Source organism: Dipodomys merriami, unplaced genomic scaffold, assembly GCF_024711535.1.
Source record: "Dipodomys merriami isolate MVZ:Mamm:240054 unplaced genomic scaffold, mDipMer1.0.p SCAF_2, whole genome shotgun sequence".
Taxonomy (NCBI): Eukaryota; Metazoa; Chordata; class Mammalia; order Rodentia; family Heteromyidae; genus Dipodomys; species Dipodomys merriami.
The window spans coordinates 52,983,352-53,005,646 of NW_027203381.1; the positions used below are offsets into that span (position 1 = coordinate 52,983,352).

General features: G+C 40.0%; 1 protein-coding gene across 2 annotated transcripts in view; it reads right to left on the bottom strand.

The window, feature by feature from the left end:
- Positions 1-4,852: 4,852 nt before the first annotated feature.
- Ralbp1 (ralA binding protein 1) overlaps positions 4,853-22,295 on the bottom strand; it is a 42,262-nt gene continuing 24,819 nt past the window's right edge. For both annotated transcript variants that reach the window (XM_070029646.1, XM_070029645.1), the window contains exons 4-10: positions 18,960-19,309; positions 17,216-17,377; positions 16,056-16,187; positions 11,129-11,236; positions 8,875-8,996; positions 8,360-8,483; positions 4,853-6,674 (exon numbers count right to left, since the gene is read on the bottom strand). In XM_070029646.1, coding sequence (XP_069885747.1) covers positions 6,408-6,674; positions 8,360-8,483; positions 8,875-8,996; positions 11,129-11,236; positions 16,056-16,187; positions 17,216-17,377; positions 18,960-19,309 — 1,265 coding nt within the window. In that variant the 3' untranslated portion in view covers positions 4,853-6,407. The remainder of the gene's footprint in view (positions 6,675-8,359; positions 8,484-8,874; positions 8,997-11,128; positions 11,237-16,055; positions 16,188-17,215; positions 17,378-18,959; positions 19,310-22,295) is intronic.

Sequence of the window (22,295 nt, forward strand, 5' to 3'; positions counted from 1 at the left end):
GAAGTCTTCGGAATATGCCTTTGTTCATTGGCTCAGTTCTACTCTTGCCAGCCAGCAGAGCCTACTGAAGTTTCTTCTGCAGCCCTGAGGACCAATGGGACAATCTTGTATATGACAGATTATATATATGTTCTTAGTGTATAACAACCTTGAGGTTTGTCCTAAAACTCCTGAGCTACAAGAGCATCTCCTTAGCCTCATCTATATCTTTATCTTTGCTGTTTCTCACAGGGCTGTTTGGCAGTTACACAAGATTATATGAAAAGGCCCTTTGGTAAAAGGCTATGTGTATAGAAATGGTATAGTGACCTTCTACAAGCTTGTGTGAAAAACCTCAGGCCTGGGTCCTTGTGCTTTGTGTTTTGGCTTTACTTAGCTGGCAAAGACTCCTCAGTACATTAGAAGTTCCCTTGAACCTTAATGTGGCTTTCAGAAGCTTGTTTGCTTCCCTTTTAAACTGTTACAGATAAGCTTTCAGTTTGTTACTCTTACATTATAACTCAGACCCCTGAGAACAATGTTCAAATGGATAATCTCTCCAAAAGCTGTACTTTTGAGTTGCAAATTCTGTTACTATATTAGTACACTGCTGCCCCCTCAGCATTTTAGTTTCTACCAAGATGGAAAACTGGACTTCCAAAAGCTAGCACTGTGAGGCAATGTGGAAACAAAACTAGTTAGTACTTTTAATGTCTTAATGGAAAAAGAATTATTTCCCAAACAAAAACTAGCACATAAACATAAACTAGGGAATTAATCTTAGCAGATACTCAGGAATATTGAGTGGGTAGGTAGTAAGAGGAAAGCTGTGCTTTTCATAATGACTTAGCTAGTGCTAAGACTTCTCTCCCTCAGTGCTCCCCAGAACACCTACCCATCCTCTCCCAGGACACAAGGGCCCCCTTCCCAGACCAGCCTGATGATCCCAAACCTGGGTACTTTCTGTGGTCTTTGCCACACTTCTTTTGACTTAGGAGAAGTTAGATGGTGTTTCCTGTATTCTTTGCTGATTTTCCCCAGCTCCAGGTTACCAGACTTCCTGTTTGCCTGAAGCCCTTGCTTGGGGACTGTTTTTTGCATATGACCTTTTTGCTGAAATCTTGGTATCCACTTTTGTTTATCTCAAACCCTCTAACTCCAAATTGAGAGAACATGCTAACAGCTCAGATTGAAAGCCTTGATCATATGTGCTTTGGATGGGTCTTCAAGACTGCTGACAGGCAGGGTAGTCTTGATTCTCAAATGAGTTTGGTGAGGTACTACTTTCTATAAAGGGTGTCTTTCCAGGAGGGCATGGACTGCCCTCAGATGGCTGCACAGGGCAAGAGTGAACTACCATAAAGGTGGCAAGGCTGTGAACTGGCTGTTGGAAGCTACCTCAAGAACAGTGTTGTTTCTGTGAAGTGTTTCAGGAGACAGAAGCAGTAAGCAAAGGGTGAAAAAGGGAGACTTCTGAACCATCAAAACCAGAGCAACATCCCCTCTAAATTTCATACCAAAGAAGAAATTGTGTCAGGAAATAAATTTTTAAAAAAGATTTAGGGCACCAGTGGTTTATGCTATCATCCTTGGGAGGCAGAGATCCAAAAGATCATAGTTCAGGCCAAAAGTTCCTAAGATCCCATCTCAATAGAAAAAGCTGAGCATGTTGGCTTATACCTGTTATCCCAGAAACATAAGGGAAACAGGAGTGTGGTCCAAGTTGGACAAGACCTTATCAAAAAATAATGTTAGCAGCTGGACACTGGTGGCTCATGCCTGTAATCCTAGCTGCTAAGGAGGCTGAAATCAGCATCACAATTTAAAGCCAGCTGAGTCAGGAAAGTCCTCCATTTACCCACCAAAAAGCTGGAAGTAAAGCCATGATTCAAGTGGTAGACCATCAGCCTTGGTTGAAAAGGCTGAAAGGGATAATGCCTAGGCCAGTACCGGCATTTCTCCTCCCCCTCATAATAACCAGAGTAAAAGGGCTGGAGGTGTGCTCAAGTGGTAGAGCACCTGTGTAGCAAGCCCTAATTTTTGAAACCCAGTACCACCACCACTTTTTAATTCATGATAAATCTTTACAGTTCTCATGTTGGATCAGCAGAGCAGGGACAGTAAGGGAGCTGTCATGTTAATAGGTCCTCAACTTTGCCTAGTCCTAAATGTCTAAATGACATGGTAGGGTCATATATGTTTTTCCCTAAAAGACCAGTATGTTTTATCCCAATGGAAAGTTTGAACTTGGCATTCTGTAAACAAAAATTCCCAGGTGGGCACTGGTTGTTCATACTTGTAATCCTAGCCATTCAAGAGGCTGAGCTTTGTGGATCATGGGTTCCAAGCCAGCCTGGACAGCAAAGTTTGTGACACTCATCTCCAATAAACTATCAAAAAAAAAAAAAAAAAGTGGAGCTGTGGCCCAAGTGGTAGAGAACTAGACCTGAGCACAAGACTCAGAGACAGCTCCCAAGCCCTGACTAGAGTTCAAACTCCAGGACCATCAATCTTAAAAAATTCCCACACTAACAAAGTAACAACACACTCTTCTGCAATGAATTCCACTAAGCCTGTTCATTGTCTACTTCCTATAGAAAACTGTCACAAATTATCTTCAAAAATTCTTGGAGCAGGATCAGTGATCAGACTGTTTTAAGTCTGTGAGGTAGTTTGGAACATTGTTGATTTACATTTGTATGTGTGCCAGCTATGGGTCTTGAACTCATAGCTTGTAGTATCCGTGAACTTTTTGTTCAAGGCTAGCTAGTACTTGACTTGAGCCACAGATCCATTTCTGGCTTTTTACTGGTTAACTGGAGTTGAGATTCATGGACCTTTCTGCTCAGGCTGGCCTCAAGCCCCGATCCTCAGATCTCAGCTTCCTGTGTAGCTAGGATTATAAGTGTGAGACATTGGTACCAGCTCAGGCTTTTAGAACATACTTGGTTATCAAATTAGGAAAGGTATTTCCTGTGAGCAGCTTTTTACTGTTAACCCATATTTATTAGATACAGGCTATTTAAGTAGTACATAATCCAGAGGAGCAGTCTATCCCCTTGCAGATATGGTGTGTACACTAAAGCTGCTGCCAGCTTTTCTTCCTGATCACTTATTAAAGTTTTTCTGAGTTTTCATTTTGTCTTGATTCTCCAAAACAAAATCACAAGAGACAAACTTACATGTTTATTGTTGATCTTAATTTCAAACAGAAGAGGATGTGCTGTGTTTTTACATGAAAACCCTACTATGATCAAGTTGAAGCCCAGGGACTCTACCATTGTCCTCTGCAGGGAACTCTTCCAGGGAGATACCTGGGTGACATTCACCAGCATCCGTCTATGTGATGTGCATGGCTGGCCACTAAGTTCCTGTATCAGCTTATATAGTTTTTCCTGTACACTGCAACATCTCTGTGGAAGCAGTTTTAGAACTGCTAAAGAACATTCAAGCAAATCATTGCCAGGTGCCAAGCTAATCACCAGAATTAAGCACTTGGAATACAAAGAGATGAAAGCCTGTTGCCTGCTGGAATGGTGCAGAAAGCCATTGTGGGGGACATGACATCGATGAAGAAATGGTTCAGAAACAAACTAGCATTCACTACAAATAAAGTTCTCTGCCACAGGTTCAAGTAGTCAGACTAGTCTAGCAGTGTCAAATTTCCATCAGAGAAAAAGTATACATGTTGAAAGTCTGCAAGAGCCAGAAATTCAACAGTAGTACTTGTTGGTACTCCCTAAGAATCTTTATTTTGAAAGTGCTAGCAATTAAACCTGGCTTCTGACCTGCTAGCAAGCATTATCATATGTAGGCCATGCTACAGTCCTCTTTCTTTATAGTTTTTTAAGTAATATAACAACTGGCCTTGAAGCACAATCCTCCAATCTCAGCCTTCCAAGGAGCTAGGATTACAGACAACCACCACACCCAGCCCATGTATGGAGTTCTAAGAGCACTCCTGCCCCTTCCTCACACTTCAAGCATATCCTGATTTACAATGTACAACTGTTTTCTATGTGTACATCCAGAGACAAATGCTTACCTTCTCTACCACCTGTATAATCTTAGTGTTCATCTAGTTGCTTTGGGTGCTTTCACTTGTGCCTCAAATGAAAGTAATGACTGGGCCCCTGCATCAAACTAAAGATTGAGACTACAGGAACACCAGGAAGAAAACTCCAGATCTTTGGTCACCCTGGCTGGGCTCAAAAGGTGTATTTGTTTTCTAGGAATTAGGAATAGTGCTGATCCATCCAAATAAACACTAAATAGGTACACTGTTGAGCAATGTGATGAAAAAGAAAATGTCACATAGGTAGCAGATCCCAGCTTGGAAGCTGATCCTAGTACTTACCTGTTGTATCTCCAGATGTGTTAAATAATTATATTTGGGACTGTCCATAAAGTAGAATTACAATGTTAGCTTTATATAATTTAACCCTATTAACAGTATTAATACTGTACTTGTAATCTCATGTTCCTAGGATTGGTCTGTTCCCCACATGCTAGCTGTGCTGAGTTCTCATTTCACTTTTGAAATGCGAGCCTCTCTGAACTGCAACACCTGGGTCAAGATTGGCGAGCTGATTGGACCTAGAAGGCAAACCTTGTTTTCCTAGTGGCAGAATGAAGCTGATCACAGAGAGAAGGGCAGATCCAGTCCCAGTTAGGTTTGCACATAGGCTCAACTGCATGTATGAGTGTGAGGGAAGGTGGTAAACAGCTGAAAGCACAAACAGGATTGTAGTGGTCATCAAATGTGCAGCGAGGAGGAACACAAAGTAAAAACAAAACATCTTGTTCATTCTTGGCCTTGAAGTACCTACACCAACTCCACATCAGCCACAATGTGAACAAAAATACTAGAAGCTTTTTTTCCCCCAAATGGCTGTTGAATTTATTTGCTTGATCAATAATAGTCTTGGCAAAAATTAGATAACCAATGTTGAGACATTTGTAATAGTAATTTCAGAAATCCATGACACCCTGATAGAAATTAGAATTTACACAAACAAAACTGTCAATATTGCCAGCAAATATAAAATGAATATAATATGTCTGACAGGACAGCAAGAAGGCGTTTATACATTTATATTTGACACCTGACCATATTTTCAGTCACCATAATATCTTCTCTCCAGATTTAAAAAAATAGTATGCTGATTTCTATAACAAAGCTTTTTCGTACAAAAATGAAATAATGGCCAACAAGTCACAACAGTGCAATAGGTAGAGGATAAAAAAACTGCATCAAACAGGTGCTGAAAATAAATACTAACTAGGAGAAGAATAGAGCCCTCAGGTGGGATTTGACTTCATCACCTTATTGTGTGGGGCCCAGCAGGGGGATTATTTTCAGAGCCACAGGGTGCCACTCACCTGACAAAGGGCTGCCAAATCAAGCTGCCTAAGAGCTTAGTCTCTCAGAAGCCTTGGGGCAGCCATCTTGATCTGATGGACCAGAAAGGCAGGATGAATCACAGATATAATTACAAGGAGTCATTTTTCTTATTCTCAATCTTGCTAATTAATTGGGAATTCCTTGGTAGGTTCACTGAGATGATATGAATAATTTAAAACTTTAAGAACAGATATATGGCTTATTCAGGCAAAGAGACAGGTACATTCTTGCCCAAGCAAGCAACTGAAGTCATTTGTGGATGTTTTAGGTCAGGGTGAAGATCTTCAACCCACCCCAGTATTTTCAGCCTTTGCTGATCCCTGGCAGTGAAAAATAGGGGCCTGCATTGTTGAGGTCGGCAGCAGGCTCCATGGGCAGCCTCTGTGCAACCAAACTAGGCCATTCTGGTGACTCAGGCTGATATACCATAGTTCAGAACTGTAAAAGGAAAGAGTGACAGGGCAGGGAAAGGGAATACCCAGCGAGAGCCATTTTGGCCAGTCAGAAAATATGAGGCAGCTCCCCACTGAACAATCTGCACCTAGGAGGTGTAAAAGGCACAAGCAAGAGTAGCCAGAGATCCTGCAGGGTGCAGGAGCTCACAGAGGTCCTGCAGGGTGGTAAGACAATGGGAATCCACAAGGCAGGCGCAGTAGTGACCTGGTTTGGTTACCTCCCACCCCTTGAGAAAGAAATCCTGATTCTGCTGTGATTGAAAAAAAAAAAAAAAGCAAAGACAGAGATTTTTGGTTTAAAAAGAAGCCACTCAAGGGTTAAAAGTTATTTTAACAAAGGAAAATTAATTCTCAAGCTGACACTATCTGGAAAACTCATGTGTCCCCTACAAGCCCACAGAACCTCCAGAACCTGAGCCTGACAAGGAGAAGTCAGATGTGTGAAAGAGGAAGTCTCTGAGAAGAACCTTTACAGAATGTACAGCAGGAGAGCCGCGTGGACTCTTGGGATTACAGTAAAACGCACAGGGCCTTACAGTCTGAGGGTTTGTGGCTGTCCCACAGGCTGCTCAGATGGGCGTCTCCTTTCGGTCTTTGCTGGGTGAGGGCTTTGCCTGCTCCTTGCCCACCTTTGGCTGCTCTTTAACTGCTTTCACCTCGAGGATACCATCCTGCGGCAGCATGCCCACGCCACCTCGCCTCTCAGGCTCCTCGTCCTCCTGCATTTGTTGCTCAGACTTGGCTCGCTGCATCTGGAGCAGCCGGAGCTGCACTCGCAGCTCGATGATGGCCTCACGCTCCAAGTGAACAGCTTGGTTCAAGTGATTGTTCTTTATCTTGAGGAATGACAGAAAGGGCAGTTACCACTTAAGCAAGGAGGTCAGAGGACGATGACTCAGGGAAGACCATTCAGTAAGGATCCTACAGAAGAATCTAGTTCTGTTTTAGTCAGCCTAGCTTGTGAAATAGAAGACATGAACATGAACAGGATATGCAAATGAGCTGCATCAGTGTACCTGACTATGGGTAAGAATATAAACTATACTCAGAGTTATCTGGAAAACAATGTATGAACCAAAAACAATTACTTTAATAAATATTCTAGGGATTTCAAATAATAAATATTCTAGTGTTTGAAATTTCTTTTTAAGAAACTGGCTTCTGAAAAGCCATTAAGGAGAATATAAAGGTATTTTTTAGTAGCAATTTAGAGAGGGAGAAATAAGAACAAAGCCTAGATTTCTCTTAAGAACAAAATCTTATTAAATGTGAAATGTGCCAATCAATACATAGAAAACTATAACCAATTATCTTCTAAATTATTTATACACATTCAGCAAAGCTTGAGTAATGCAAAACAGTTACCAATCCCCAGCAGCCTCCATTTCTGTGCCACACCGTCCACCATTCAGCACTGTCCATGCACTCACTCTGACTAAATGAGGCTGTGTGCTACTGGGTAAACACACAAGTGCTGAGTTCCATTTGTGTTCCTCCCCTTTTAACTTCATTTGTGCTCCTCCTCTTTAATTCCTTCCCCTTCCTACTAAGAAAAGGGCAAACTTAGAGCAGCTACTTAGGACCTCAAGTGGAAAAAGCCTGTGTGGAAGATGACAGGCTTGGAGTGTTTAACAAACTACTACACTAATCTTGTTATTATATCAGCCCAACCTTTACCTACACTCCAAGTACTCTAATTCTTGATTTTGTTTTCCTTAGGATTATAATATGCTCTGTAAAGCATAATTAAAGCAAATTAAGATGCCAGTGTGATGCCTTCTAAAACAGAGACCCAGCAACCCACAAGTTACCCTTGCACACACTTCCCCACAACACATTTCTACTGTGGAGAGTACCTCAACTCTGGGACCCAGGGGTAAACCTCTCTACTCTGAAGTCAGTCTGCAAATAGGACTTCAGGGCTAGAGCTTAACGTGTAATTCTAGTTCTTATTCCAGTATAGCTCTACTTTGCTCCAGTAACTATATAAACTTAAATAGGGAAGCAAAGCTGCCTGTTTCCTTTTCATGAAGAAAATGTATTTTCCTCTCATCCCAAGGGCAAAACATCTGGAATTCTCTTGCCTTCTTATATGATGTCCTAGTTTCCTAGGGCTTTATATCTTACTGCTTTATGGGTTAAAAGGACAAAATATTGGCCTTTACTTCACCCATAGCAGACTTTCCTTCCACCAGCATTTTTTTTCTGAGAATCTTCTCTGGAAGTAAACACTAGATCATGTAAAAGTGCTTAAAACGGTCGTTGGTTAAGACTTGCCTTTCCGAAGGTTTAGAAGAAAAAGATCTGTGTGGCACACTAAAGTCAGGAAAGGCCACCAACCTTCAGACAGCCTGAGAACACACGTCATGTCATCTGCTCAGCAGTCTTGGGTGAGCCATGTCCCTAAATTCTTCTCTACAGCCTCTCAGCTAGTAACCAAGAAAACTCCTCCAAGGGGAAACAGGGTCTCAACAGCATTTTAGAAATTTCTATGATGTCTGGCTATCTTCCCCAAACTCACTTCCAGCTCTTCATTCTGTCTCTGCAAGTCTTCCAGAATGATCTGCAGCTCCTCCTCATCCTCACTCTCACTCTCACTCTCAGAGGAGTACTCCTCAGTTTCACTTCGGCCGTGCTGCTGGCGACTGTGAGGGAGATGAAGGGATTTTACGTTCAAGACTGACCAGTGTCCATGAATTTACCTAATACAATGCCTTCCTAACATGTGATAAAGAAGAAACTTAATTTTGAAGCCCAATTTTTACACAGAGCCAAAACCATTATATTTAAGTAAGCATTGTTGAAAACTTTAAAACTCAAGGCTTGGCTGGGAAGGTGGCTTAGTGGTAGAGTACATGCATGAAGCCCTGGGTTCGATTCCTCAGCACCACATAAGCAGAAAAAGCCAGAAGTGGCACTGTGGCTCAAGTAGTAGAGTGCTAGCTTTGAGCTGAAGAGCTGAGGGACAGCGCCTAGGCCCAAACCAACCAAAAAAACCACCACCACCAACAACAAACCCTCAAAGCTTTCCTTTACCTCTGTATCTCAGCAATCTCAGCTCTGAGGCGTTCAATCTCTTCCTTTTCTGAGGCAATTTGCCGACGCAGAAACTGCTCCATAGCCAAGAGCTCCTCCTGTTCAGTCAGGATCTCATTCTCCTAAAATGATAATCACTAGTGAACATCTTCTGAGATAATAGTCTAGTAAAGCCACTGTAGTTTCGTAAATGTTCCCCTGAATTCTTCAGTCCCACTTACTAAACGAATTACATACTGCCCAACCAAAAAAGTTAGCTTCCTCAGTGTCAAGAAAAGGCCTCTTCTTCCAGCCCAGGTAGGAAAGTCCGTGAGACTCTTATCTCCAATAAACCACTAGGAAAAGTGGAAGTGGTGCTGTGGCTCAAGCGGTAGCATGCTAGCCTTGAGCTAAAGAGCTGAGGGACGATGCCCCAGGCCCAGAGTTCAAGCCCCATGACCGACAAAAAAAAAAAAAGGGGGGGGCTTCTTTGAGAAAAGCTATACTAAGTTATTTTGAGAAAAAACAAAACTACACTTTCAGCAATAAAAAGTCCCGTGATGCTGGGCGCTGGTGGCTCATGCCTGTAATCCTAGCTACTCAGGAGGCTGAGATATGAAAATCACGGTTAAAAGCCAGCCCGGGCAGGAAAGTCCGTGAGACTCTTATCTCCAATAAACCACTAGAAAACCGGAAGTGGCGCTGTGGCTCAAACGGTAGAGTGCTCACCTTGAGCTGAAGAACAAAAGGACAGTGCCCAAGCCCAGAGTTCAAGCCCCATGACTGACCAAAAAAAAAAAAAAAAAGTCCCATGAGGGTTCCAACAGAACAAACCCAGAGTTAAGCGATGATTAACCCTGCTTTGACTTCCTGTCTCTTAGGCAAGTGATAGTCAGTCAGGGACAGTCTTTGACAGTGTCAGTAGAAAAGGAGGACCCAGGAGATTTGTGACTGGTGTGTCAAGTTTAAGGAACAAAGGTTACAGAAATCTTTTCTCTATACCACAAGTCACCATCCTCCTCCACCAAAGTCCCCCAAGATAAAATTAAATATTCTGCTTTAACTATCCATTTCTAGTCACCAGTCTAAAGAATGGGGGGAAAAAATCAGTATCTGCATGAGATCCAGACAGTTTCTCCAACCTAGAGAAAAGAAGCAGACAAAACTTGGGGAGCAACCAAACCTGTGGCAACTGAAACCTGGCTAAAGAAAAAAGGGACAAAAATCTTCTGCATGTCTTTCAAACAGGTATTATGGTAACAATACATGGTCAATTTGAAAGCTACCAGGATCACATTCCAATGAACACTGGAAATCTCCCAGAGATGAGATCCCCAGTGCTTCCTAAGGGTTTGTAGACATGTAGGTATTCTTCCTTTGCCTCAGCATATCTGTAAAGCTAATGTTCCAAGAAATACTAGGTTAGAAAACCCTGGAAAGGAAGTGGCGCTGTAGCTCAAGTGGTAGAGAGCTCGCCTTGAGCTGAAGAGCTGAGGGACAGCACCCAGGCCCAGAGGTCAAGCCCCATGACTGACAAAAAAAAAAAAAAAGAAAACCCTGGAAAGACACAATCTGAAACTCTTTTCTCGGAGGACGTTATATCCCTTCTAGGCAAAACAATGTACTTTTCACAAGTGCCAAAAATAAATAAAAGTAAGTTGAAACCCACAGTGTTTTAGTGAGCCACATACAGAAGTTTCTAGAAGTCTAAACAGACTGCTGTCAAAGCCCAGAACTTCATTCCTTCCAGTTTTAACTCTGGGAATTCCCAGAACTGAGGAAGGCTAACTTGAGAAATTCAGAAAGGAGATGAGCTCAACTTCAGCTCTATGCTTAGAATACAGAAGGCTCTCAAAAGATATTTATTCCATCAGGGAAAGAATAAGACAACCTGCCTCCAACAATTTCACTGCAAAGAATATAACCAAAATGTCTAAAGTATTATTAGCAAAAACTGTCAGTTGTAATCTGTGTCCTTATACATTAAGAATCCCAAGTTTGGGGAAATTAGAAATGTGCCTAAATTATTTATTGAAATCATTGATATAGAACTATTTCCATTGACCTATGAGTCAGGGAAAATACTTATAGAGTTAGATATAGATTAATGAGATAAATTAAGTACTTAGAACAAAGCCTCCTTAGGGAAAACTGCTCAACAGCTTCTTTCTCCATGGCTTAGGAATCACTTTATATTTTGGTTAAAAGGTTCTGTGACTCAGCTCTATTTTTAAATGACCATTAAGAGACTTGCAAAATAAAGAGTTCAGCCTACCTGGGCAAGGAGAATATTAATCACTTCTTCATTTTCGTTCATTTCTTCTTTGGAAACATCCTCTTTTGAAAGACTGGCTATTTCCTGTGCAATCTTGGTTTCGCACTCCTATGAAGAAACAGGAATGAAGGAGAATTTAGAGCTTACATGTAATATACACTCAATAGTTTCACACACTATAAAGCTACAAGTTTCCTAGAACTGAAAACAAAGTCAGGTGGGCCAGCAAGATAGACAAGCTAACTGGGCTTGGAGAGTAACAGCAGTTTGTGATGGTACTATGAATATGTTTGCTTCTGGTTAACATGTTTACATTTCTGGAAGCTTTCAACAAAAGTTACCATATTTGATACTTTGTTTGGAGCAGTGGGGATATCAATTCTAAGTTCATTATTTAGTTTTGACAAATGCAGTCAACTACTACCACCAACATGCTATGGAAAATCCCATCACCTCAGAGTCCCCCTTGGGTTCCTCTATCATCTGCTGGCCTCTGGCAACCATCAATCTGCTTTGCATTGCTACAATTTTTCCCTTTCTCAAGTTTCTATAAACAGAATCAATTAGTAATTGTTCTCTGGATTCTTTACTTGGCACAGTGTTTTAAGATGCAGCTATTTCTTGTGTATGTATCAGTAGTTTCTGAATGATGTATCATAGTTTGAATGTACTACATTTTATCAACTCTGCAGCTAAAGAACTTTTAGATTGTAACAACTTTCAGCTATTATAACTAGAGTTGATATAAGTATTTCTTTTAGTATTTTGTACATTGTACAGGTCTTATAAATAATAGAACTGCAAGATCATATGATAACTAACTTTATACTTAATTTTATAATTAACTTTATAGGAAAATGACAAATTGATATTGTGGCTTTTCTTATTTTCAGTCTGTTAATATGAATTAACTAGAATTTTTGAGATTTAAACAAATTATCAAGAATACTATATATTTGGTTGGGCATGATTCTAGACCCAACCCTAAAATCCTAGCACCTTAGGAGGTAGAGACTGGGGGATTAGACCAAAAGTCTGGGAGAATACATCTTGACAGGTCAGTGGATATAATGGCATACGCTTTTCATCCTAGCAACACAAAGAAGCACAAACAGGAGAATCACAGACCACACTGGCCTGGGTATAAAGTAAGACCCTAGCATAATAGTATTTCTGCTTTTAGTCATTTATCCCTCAAAGGGAGAATCATGATGAAATTGGGGGCGGCGGGGGTGGTGGTGGTGGATATTTAGCTCAGTGGAAAACTACATGCCTAGCATGCACAAAGTCCAGGGAGGGAAGAGGGGAGAGAGGGGGGAGGGGAGAGTGAATAAAGAAAGAGTTGGAAACAGAAGAAAGGGTGAGGGAAATGGAAGAAAAGAGGAAAGAAAGGAGAGAACAAAAGACAAAAGAAGGAAGGAAGGTGGCTGGTAGAGTGATGGCCTCGCATGCATGAGGCCCTGGGTTTGATTCCTCAGCACCTCATAAGCAGAAAAAGCTGGAAGTGGTGCTGTGGCTCAAGTGGTACAGCACTAGCCTTGAGCTGAAGAGCTGAGAGACAGCACCCAGGCCCAGAGTTCACACCCCACAACCGACAAAAAAAAAAAAAAAGAAGGGAAGGGAAGGGAAGGAAAGAAAGGAAAGGAAAGGAAAGGAAAGGAAAGGAAGAAAGGAAGGAAGGAAGAAAGGAAGGAAGGAAGGAAGGAAGGGAGAGGGAAGGAGAATGGGAAGGAGGGAGGGGGAGGGAGGCAGGAAGGCAGGGAGGCGGGAAGGCAGGGAGGGAAGAAGGGAGGGAAGGAGGGAGGGCTTATAAAAAAAGGCAATAGATCCCTTTTTGTACTAGCTGTGGTTGATATACCATGATTCCTTTATGGAAGAGCAAAGCAGAAGAAAACTGAAGGTTAAACCTCCAGTAGTACAGTCCCAGGTCAAGAATCTGTTCATTTAAAGGCTGATGGGCAATACCATATAATTAGCAATTACAGTCTTCCCTTGAAACCTGTGAAGTCAATCACTAAGACCTATTCCAGGTTGATACATGAAGGGAATAATCATACAACAAAAGTACAGCTGTAGGAAACAAAAGACCAGCACTCTAGATTACTGAAATAAATAAGAATGCCATAGGAAACAAAAGATAAGACAATCTAGGGGGCTGGAGAAAAGGAAGAAAAACATGTAAAGGGTTTCAATTAGCCTACATGTCCTGGAGTATGGTATGAAATCCCAAGGCTGTGGATCCATCTGACACACTGAGCCTCCATAGACCCAAATCTCACCTTGAAGCAAAGGAAGAATGATTTTGTCTTAAATATAATCATAAAAGTAACGTACTTTGGGGGCTGGGAAGGTGGCTCAGTGGTAGAGTGCTTGCCTTGCATGCCTGAGGCCCTGGGTTCGATTCCTCAGCACCACATAAGCAAAAAGAAAAAAGCCGGAAGTGGCGCTGTGGCTCAAGTGGTAGAGTGCTAGCCTTGAGCTGAAGACCTGAGGGACAGCACCCAGGCCCAGAGTTCAAGCCCCACGACCAGACCCCCCCCCCCAAAAAAAAGTAACCTACTTTTGTTCTTCAAGTCCATGAAGTGCTGGCTGGCTGTTCTTTGAATGTGCTATTTGTATTCTATGATTCACTCTGCACATAGAGTCTAAGAATCTAGAGAAGTAAGACTGCATTTGACAGTCCAGAACTAAACTAGCAAAAGGTCAAAAGTCTGATTTGGGTTTTCCAGATGCATCAACAGTTGAATATCATTTTTTCTTCTTGAGCTTTAAGGACTTTTCAAAGTGCTTATCACTGCTGAGCCACCTTGGCTCAGGCCTGTAATCCTAGCTACTCAAGGAGGCTGAGATCTGAGGATCACGGTTCAAAGCCAGCCCAGGCAGGAAAGTCCATGAGACTCTTATCTCCAATAAACCACTAGAAAACTGTAAGTGGCACTGTGGTTCAAGTGGTTGAGCGCTCACCTTGAGCTGAAGAACGCAGGGACAGCTCCCAAGCCCCAGAGTTCAAGTCCCATTAACAACAAAAAAAAAGAACAAAGTGCTTATCACTGCATTTCCATAGAGCTGACTCATTCCAAGCTCTAATGTCCCTGCAGTCTGAAGATGTCTTACTAAACAGACTACGTCTATTCCTTAGAAAGCTCTGTCTACAAAGCTGCTATAATGCTTATAATCCTAGCTATTCAAGAAGGCTGACATACAAGGACTGAGGCTAGAAACTAGCAGGAAAGCCCATGAGACTCTCATCTCCAATTAACCAGCAAAAAAAAGTTGGAAGTAAAGCTGTGAATCAAGTGGTAGAGTATTATTAGCCTTGAGCAAAACATCTCAGGTTCAGCACTCAGGCCCAGTTCAAGTCCTAAGACTGGCACAAAAAATGAAGGAAAAAAGAAAAGAAAGTTCTTTCTACAGATATACTCACTCATATGGCAAAACATCTTGTAGTAAAATTATGTTTTTAATTAAAAAAATTAGATCTGCCCAGGAGAACAGCTCCCTTCCTGCCTCCCCACCCTTCCTGAAGGAAAGCATATGGCCTTATATAATCATCTGCCTGAAACCAGTAATCACCACTAATTGTCAATCACTGGACTGTGAGTCAGCAAAAGGACCCCAGGCTCTGAGGTCATTTCTGCATCCACTGAGGCCATACCTTGTTGCCTTTCCCTATATAATCTCTCTCTGCCATTAGCTTTCTCTTTGCACACCTACATCTGGTACAGGCAGGCAGTATGGTTCTCCCAATTAAACTCATTTCTGCCTGAACCATGTGGCAGTCTCCTTTCAGTAATCCTTTTACAAAAACTTTCCAAGTTAAATGAAACTTCACTCATACCATTTGAAGTATCAATAATTCAGAGCAAAACCAAGTGCCAGTAACTCATGACTATAATGCTAGCTTCTCATAAGGCTGAGATATTAGGATCACAGCTGAAAGCTGAGGATCACAATTGAGAGCCAGCCCTGGCAGACACATTCTCAAAACTCTCATCACCAATACCAATTATCTAGCAAAGAGTTGGAACTGAATGCACGACCCAAGTGGTAGAGTATGTCCCATATTAACATCAAAAATACATACATACATATATAAATATTAAAAACCAAGAGTAAGGAAAACAGTAAATAAGCCTCCCTTCAAGAAATATGTACATATTATCTTTTGAAAAAAATGACAAGCCTGGCACCGATGGCTCAGACTAATCCTAGCTACTCAGGAGGCTGTGATCTGAGGACCAAGGTTCAAAGCCAGCCCAGGCAGGAAGTCTGTGAGACTCTTATCTCCAATTAACCACTAGAAAACCGCAAGTAGTTCTGTGGCTCAAGTGGTAGAGTATTTGCCTTACGCTTAAGAGCTGAAGAGCACAAGCCCAGAGTTCAAGCCCCACAACAACAACCACCACCACCACTACCAAAAAAAAAAAAAAGAATAACAAGCCAAGCACTAGTGGTGATGCTTTTAATTCTAGCTACTCGGGAAGTTGAGATTTCAATGGCTGAAGTTTGAGGCTAGTCTGGGCAGAAAAGTTTGTCAGATAGCTGTACTATGGCCTGAGAGGATTGAGGATCCAAGATAGCCTGGGTAGAAAAGTCCACAGGACTCCATCTCAATAGAAAAGAAATTGGGTATGGTGGATAGAACTTGTCACCACTGCTATAAGGGGAAGCCTAGAATAGGTGGACTGTAGTGCAGGGACACACCCAGGAAGAAAATGAGACATTTCAAAAATAAGCAGCGCAAAAAAAGGACTGGAAGTATAGCTCAGTGGTAGAGTGCCGGCCTAACAAACTTGATGCCCTAAGTTCCCACCGCAGAATTATCCCTTCAAACAACAACAACAACAACAATAACAATCCTTCTAATAGTATACAAAAGACTCAAGTACATTCTTACATGATCTGCCAAAATAATAAATAAACTCACTTGTCTTTTGGCTTCTCTCAATTTTCTTTTGAGGGCTGTCAAAATTCTTTGTACTTCCCATAATCTTTCTTCTTTAGATAAATCCTTTATCCCACCCTGCAGGTCTCGATGTAAACAATTCAAAAGAAACTCCTAGGAACAACAGTGCACACTGAGTAGTATCACACATCTTACTATCTAAAATGACATATGTAATTTCCAAAGGTATAGAAACAAGTATTTTTCAATTATCACAGAAATGAAGTAAGAGTGTAATATTTTTTTATATTTTTTTCAAGATTACCACTAAAAACAATTTGTTTCACCTGGGAATTAAGGTCTCATTTAATAATAGTTACTTTATATCTTTTACACTGTCCCTCTCTCAGTTATCATGATAAGAAATGGGAGCTTAAAGCAGAGAAGCAGGGATTTGATAATATGCATGCAAACAATCTAATTTCTTAGATTCCTTTTTCAATTTCACATACACATACAAATGGCAGTATTGTTAAAATAATATGGTAAAAAAAAAACCCTCAAAATTTGGGCTAAATCTTGGAAGTATAGTCTGATAATCATGTTCTTAAATTTCATTTTGAGACCTTTCCATATACACAGTGGCTCTCCAAGGACTAGGAGGGAGGTCAGAGCACCTGCAGGCATAAAGCTGGCTGAGACAGAGCTCAATTCCAACAACAAAGGCCTCCTAGGCACAGCTTGGTACAGAGTAAATTATGTAACTTCCCTAATTTCCAGCATCTTATCTGTAAAATATGGATATTAACAACAACTTTGTCTATATAGGCAAACATTTTTTAACTAGATCTGGTCCTTTTATTTTAAGGTATTATCTCACTAGGGAATTCTTCACAGTCAAGAGGATCCATTTTAAAATGAGGATACCAAAGCTGAAAGAGGTGAAGAAAATTGCCTTCAATTAGTATATTAAGAAAGAATGAAGTAGGAATTCAAAGCCAGTCTTTTGATTTAAACCCTACTTTTTTATTTTGAATATTTGACTTATTTGGCATGAATCAATACCAGCTGAAAATGTCTGGGTGCCATGAAAAATATGCCCTAAACAGATCCAGCCATATAAGAAGTGTTAGCAAGACAAGAGTTAATCTTCTTGGCTTCACAGTGGCCAAAGTAGGAGCAAGGGAGAGTTAGGCTCATACCTGTCTTCTGATCTCCTCCTTGATTCCAGCCTGGGTCTCTGGTAATGTGGGCATTGTGGCCATGTTGGACCAGCGCAGAGGTCTTGTTACTGGCTTTAAAACCACATTTCCAAAGAGCTCTTGTGCATGTGTGAAAAGCACATACAGAACACGATTGCTGATCTAGAGGAAAATAAATGTTTGCAGGAAAACAATTAAAATTATTTTATTTCTTAAAAGGGTACAGGAAATGTAATGGGGGGCGCTGAAATTAATTGCAATAAAGCATAATCTTTCCCCTATAACTGATATAAACCAACAAAAAAAAGTCTTTAGTGTCTATCATCCTTCAATCCTGGACACATGAAAGAAAATTCTCCACAGGAGTATCAAAACAGACTTTGCTAATTACTGTTCAACTTAAGAAAAAAAAAAGTCAAGATCTGAGTTAAATCATGTGCTCAAGCACCATAAGGAATTCAAGTGGGGGAAAGCCACAAAAAGGATGCAAAAGTTGATTACCATCAATTTGTTCTTTTCTATTACTACAATATTAACTGATTTGAAGAAGTTAATGTTTTAATTTACAATATATTTTGAGACATTTCCACACACTAATGGCTCTTCTGAGGACTAGGTAGAAGGTCAGAGCATCTGCAAGTTTAAAGCTGGCTGGAGCAGACCTCAGCTCCAGAAGCAAAGGCCTCTTGGGTGTACAATATAGTGAGTGCTCAAAGATAAGGTTCCATGCTAGGAGACTAGGACTGCACACTGGATGAACAGCTAGTAAAATAAATCCTTTCTTCCTCAAACTCACTAACACATTTGGTACTTCTGTGATATTATCAGCTACATTATGTAGATGTACATAATGTAATATTTACCAGATTCTGAAATATGAATACAAATGACCATTACATTGTGAGAAATGAGAAATATTTTATTTCTAAAATATAATAAAAAACTATTGTGCCTTTTTTCTTTGAGCCTGAGTAAAATATCATCAATTCTAAAGGCAAGCACACACTCTATGACAATATCAACTGAAAACAGCAGAGACCAAATATGTATGTTGTATTCATTTCTACCAATTCATAACATCATCAATTCCACAAAAATAAACCTGTAAAATATGTTTCTCTGGTATGAAATCCCATTAAATCCTTGACTATAAGTTAACATTAGGTTCCTTTATTGTTCAATATATGAATGCTATATAATTAAGCAATAATGTTATTTGATAAAATAACTTAAATCTTTTAAATTTCATAGATAAACTATGTAAAGGCAGTTCACATGCTCCCTCTCTACAAAGGGCAGATCATTGTCATCAAGAACTGGCTTGTATGGGGCTGGGAAGGTGGCTCAGTGGTAGAGCGCTTGCCTTGCATTCATGAGGCTCTGGGATCGATTCCTCACCACCACATAAGCAAACAGAAAAAAGTCGAAAGTGGCACTGTGCTAGCCTTGAGCTGAAGAGCTGAGGGACAGCGCCCAGGCCTAGAGTTCAGGCCCCATGACCAGACCCAAAAAAAAAAAAGAACTGGCTTGTAAACCCACATCACAGACTGTATAATATTCAAGTTTCACAGCTATAAGCAAAAGTGCAAATATTACCTTACAGGTAGACACTGTCCACATTTTAAAGAAAAAGACCTTTAAGCAAACTTATCCCTTATCCATCTTTTCAGGTTCATGACACTCAGCAACCATCCTTGACTTCCCAGAGCAGTACTGGGAAACAATGTATAGAGAAGATCCATACCTGTACAGTTGGGCTGAGAACTATAGAGATGTTCTGTATATTCATTTTTGTTTCCAGTTCCTTTGTGATGACGTGGTCCATGTGCACAATGAGCCAGGAAATCAGAAGGTAGTTACATTCCGGGAGCTCCTTGAGCAAACGCTGGAATTCTTGAACTTTCTCAATCTCTGTGGTCCTCCCACAAGCCTCTTCAAATCGGGGCGTAAGCTCTTTGGTAAGCAAATTCTCTGGAAGGTCTCGCAAATATTGCTTCAGCAAACTGGCTATGGTATTAGGCTCATATTCTTCTAAGTTTGGAGACTCCTCTTGGTCATAGGCTGCTTTTAGCTCATCCACCTTTGATTTAATTCCTTAAAACATCCATATTCAGAAGAGAGAATACCAGAAGTCAAACACTCAAGCTTTGTTTCCACTATACCCACCCCTGAGAATATCTACCTAACCAACAACAACTATTATCAAGCTCTTATGTTACCTAAAAGATGATACTTCAAAGGTAAACATAATCAGAAGCTAAATAATAAATGAAAATTTCAATATTCAGAGCATCCACACATGTATTAAGTAACTATGTCAATCAACTAAGGAACAAAAAATATTTTAAAGTAACTAGGTAAAAATTTGGAGAAAAAATAAACTACAATCCAATTGTAAGTCTTGCTCTATGCGGGCAGTCACCAGCCTTTTCTAACCCCTCATACAACATAAAATTGGCTTACCTAAGCATATCTCCTAAGGTTATAGGTAAATTATTTTTTTGTAAGTAAAAGTTGTAACTGAAAAAGGTGAGTTATATATCTAAATGAATTCTTTGAAAAGTATTCTCCACTGAATCTAGTTGTCTCTCAGTCGCTCCCCTTTTATTGTGTGTGCAGAGGGGACAATAGTACTAGGGTTTGAACTCAGGGTCTTGGGCTTGCTAGATAGGCACTATACCATGTGAGCCATGCTCCAATTTGTCACTTTTCAGGTTGGGTATTACATTTTTTCTCAGACCATGATCCTCCTACTCAGGTAGATAAGATTACAGTTGTATACCACCATTATCTGGCTTATTTATTGAGATGGGGATCTAGATAACACTGTTCCCAGGCTGGCCTCAAACTGTGTTCCTCCTGATCTGTGTCTACCAAGAACATGAAATTAGAGGAATGAACCACTATATGTGCCCTAGTATCTGTTTTAGAATTTAAGCTCTTTTAAGTGTTTTCTTAATCCAGACAGAACTAGAACAAAAAAATAAAGCGAAATTTGAGATTATAAAATCAAATTGGCTTTTCTTAATGAACAGAAAAAAACTCAACACCTAAAGTGAATCTTTTTTCAACATAGTATCAGAGTTGAATGTCCAATCCACATTAAGAGACATAATTCAGAGATAGTGATTGTTCATGAGAGTACAAAGTGGCTTTGTGCTTTTTTAATTCTTAAAACCTTAGGTCAATTATTTGAAACAAGCCACAAATTAAGGTTCACAGTTTCTAATGGTAAATGTCATCTAATCTAAATTTTACAATCAACATAGTGTTTACATTTGGAATCTGGCATTCTTTATCTTATGTGAAAACCTTTTAATGGCATTATAATAAGTCTTTATCCAGTACTGACAAAATAAAATAAACCAAATACAAAAATAACATGAATCTGATGTTTCATCTTTATTTTGAGACAAAAAGGCAGAAAATAACTTCCATTTCTTTCCTTTTATGACACTATGAATAAACATGATGAGTCTGATAACGAAACTCTTGGCAAAGGTCTTTCACTCTAATATATGCACTTTATAAACATTTAAATTCTCCCCCAAAGATCTATGTGGGCAAATGGCTTAAGTAGACAATTAGAATACGTGTTTGGCTTGTTTTTTTTTTTTTTTAAATTAGTCACTTCAAATAAAGAATTCCAGGGAGAGAAAAAATATGCAAAAATTGTAATAAAACATATACAAATAAATTATAATGTTTTAAATTATCTTTAATATTAAATTGGAATTGATTTCTCTATGAGAGAACCAAAACTCTTCAATTAAAAAAAAAAAGTGGTTTCAGCACTCAAAAAGCAAATCTGGGCTGGAGATGGAGCTCAGTGATACAGCACCTGCACACAGGCCCAGAACATCAAAGCAGAGGGAAAAAAAGGCAAAGCCATGGCCATCTCTGCACTGTCTGACATGCTGACAACCTGTTAAAAAGAACATACAACTAGCTGTTGGTAGTTTTAGCTACTGTACTTTTAGCTACTCAGGTCAAGATCTCATTATCATGGTTCAAAACTAGTTGGCACACAGCATTATACTTAATGGTGAAAAACTAAAGCCATTTCCTCTTAATTCAGGAATAAGACAAGGATGTCCACTCTCTCCACTTCTCTTCAATCTAGTATTAGAATGCCTAGCTACAGCAATAAGACAAAATGCAAACATAATGGGGATCCAAATAGGGAAAGAAGAAATAAAACTCTCCCTCTTTGCAGATGACATGATCTTGTATTTAAAGAATCCCATAGATTCCACTCCCAAATTACTCAAGCTGATTCAAAACTTTGGCAAAGTAGCAAAATCAATGGCTTTTCTGTATGCCAACAATGAGAAAAGTGTGGCTGAAATTAGGAAAGCAACTCCATTTGTAATAGCCCCACAAAAAATAAAATACCTAGGAATTAACCAAAGAAGTGAAGGACCTCTATGATGAAAACTTTAAAATCTTGAAAAAGGAAATCAAAACAGAACTTAGAAAGTGGCAAAACCTCCCATGCTCCTGGATTAGAAAGATTAACATCGTGAAAAATGGCGATACTTCCCAAGGCTATCTACAAATTCAACACCATACCTATCAAAATTCCAACCTCATTCTTCAAGGAAATAGAAGAGGCAATCCAAAAATTCATATGGAACAATAAAAGAACCCAAATAGCAAAAACGCTCCTCAACGGAAAGAACAATGCTGGAGGAATATCAATACCAAATTTCAAACTCTACTATAAAGCCATAGTAATGAAAACAGCTTGGTATTGGCATAAGAACAGACCTCTGGACCAATGGAATAGAATTGAAAACCCAGAAATGAACCTACAGACCTATAGCCATCTAATCTTCGATAAGGGAGCTAAAAAAATAGAATGGAAGACAGCCTCTTCAGTAAATGGTGCTGGCAAAATTGGTTAACTACTTGTAGAAAACTAAAGCTAGAGCCTTATATATCACCCTGCACCAGAATCAACTCCAAATGGATCAAAGACCTCGGAGTCAAAGCAGACTCTGAAAACATTACAGGATGGAATAGGAGAAACCCTAGGTCTCCTTGGATCAGGCCAAAATTTTCTTAATAGAGACCCAGA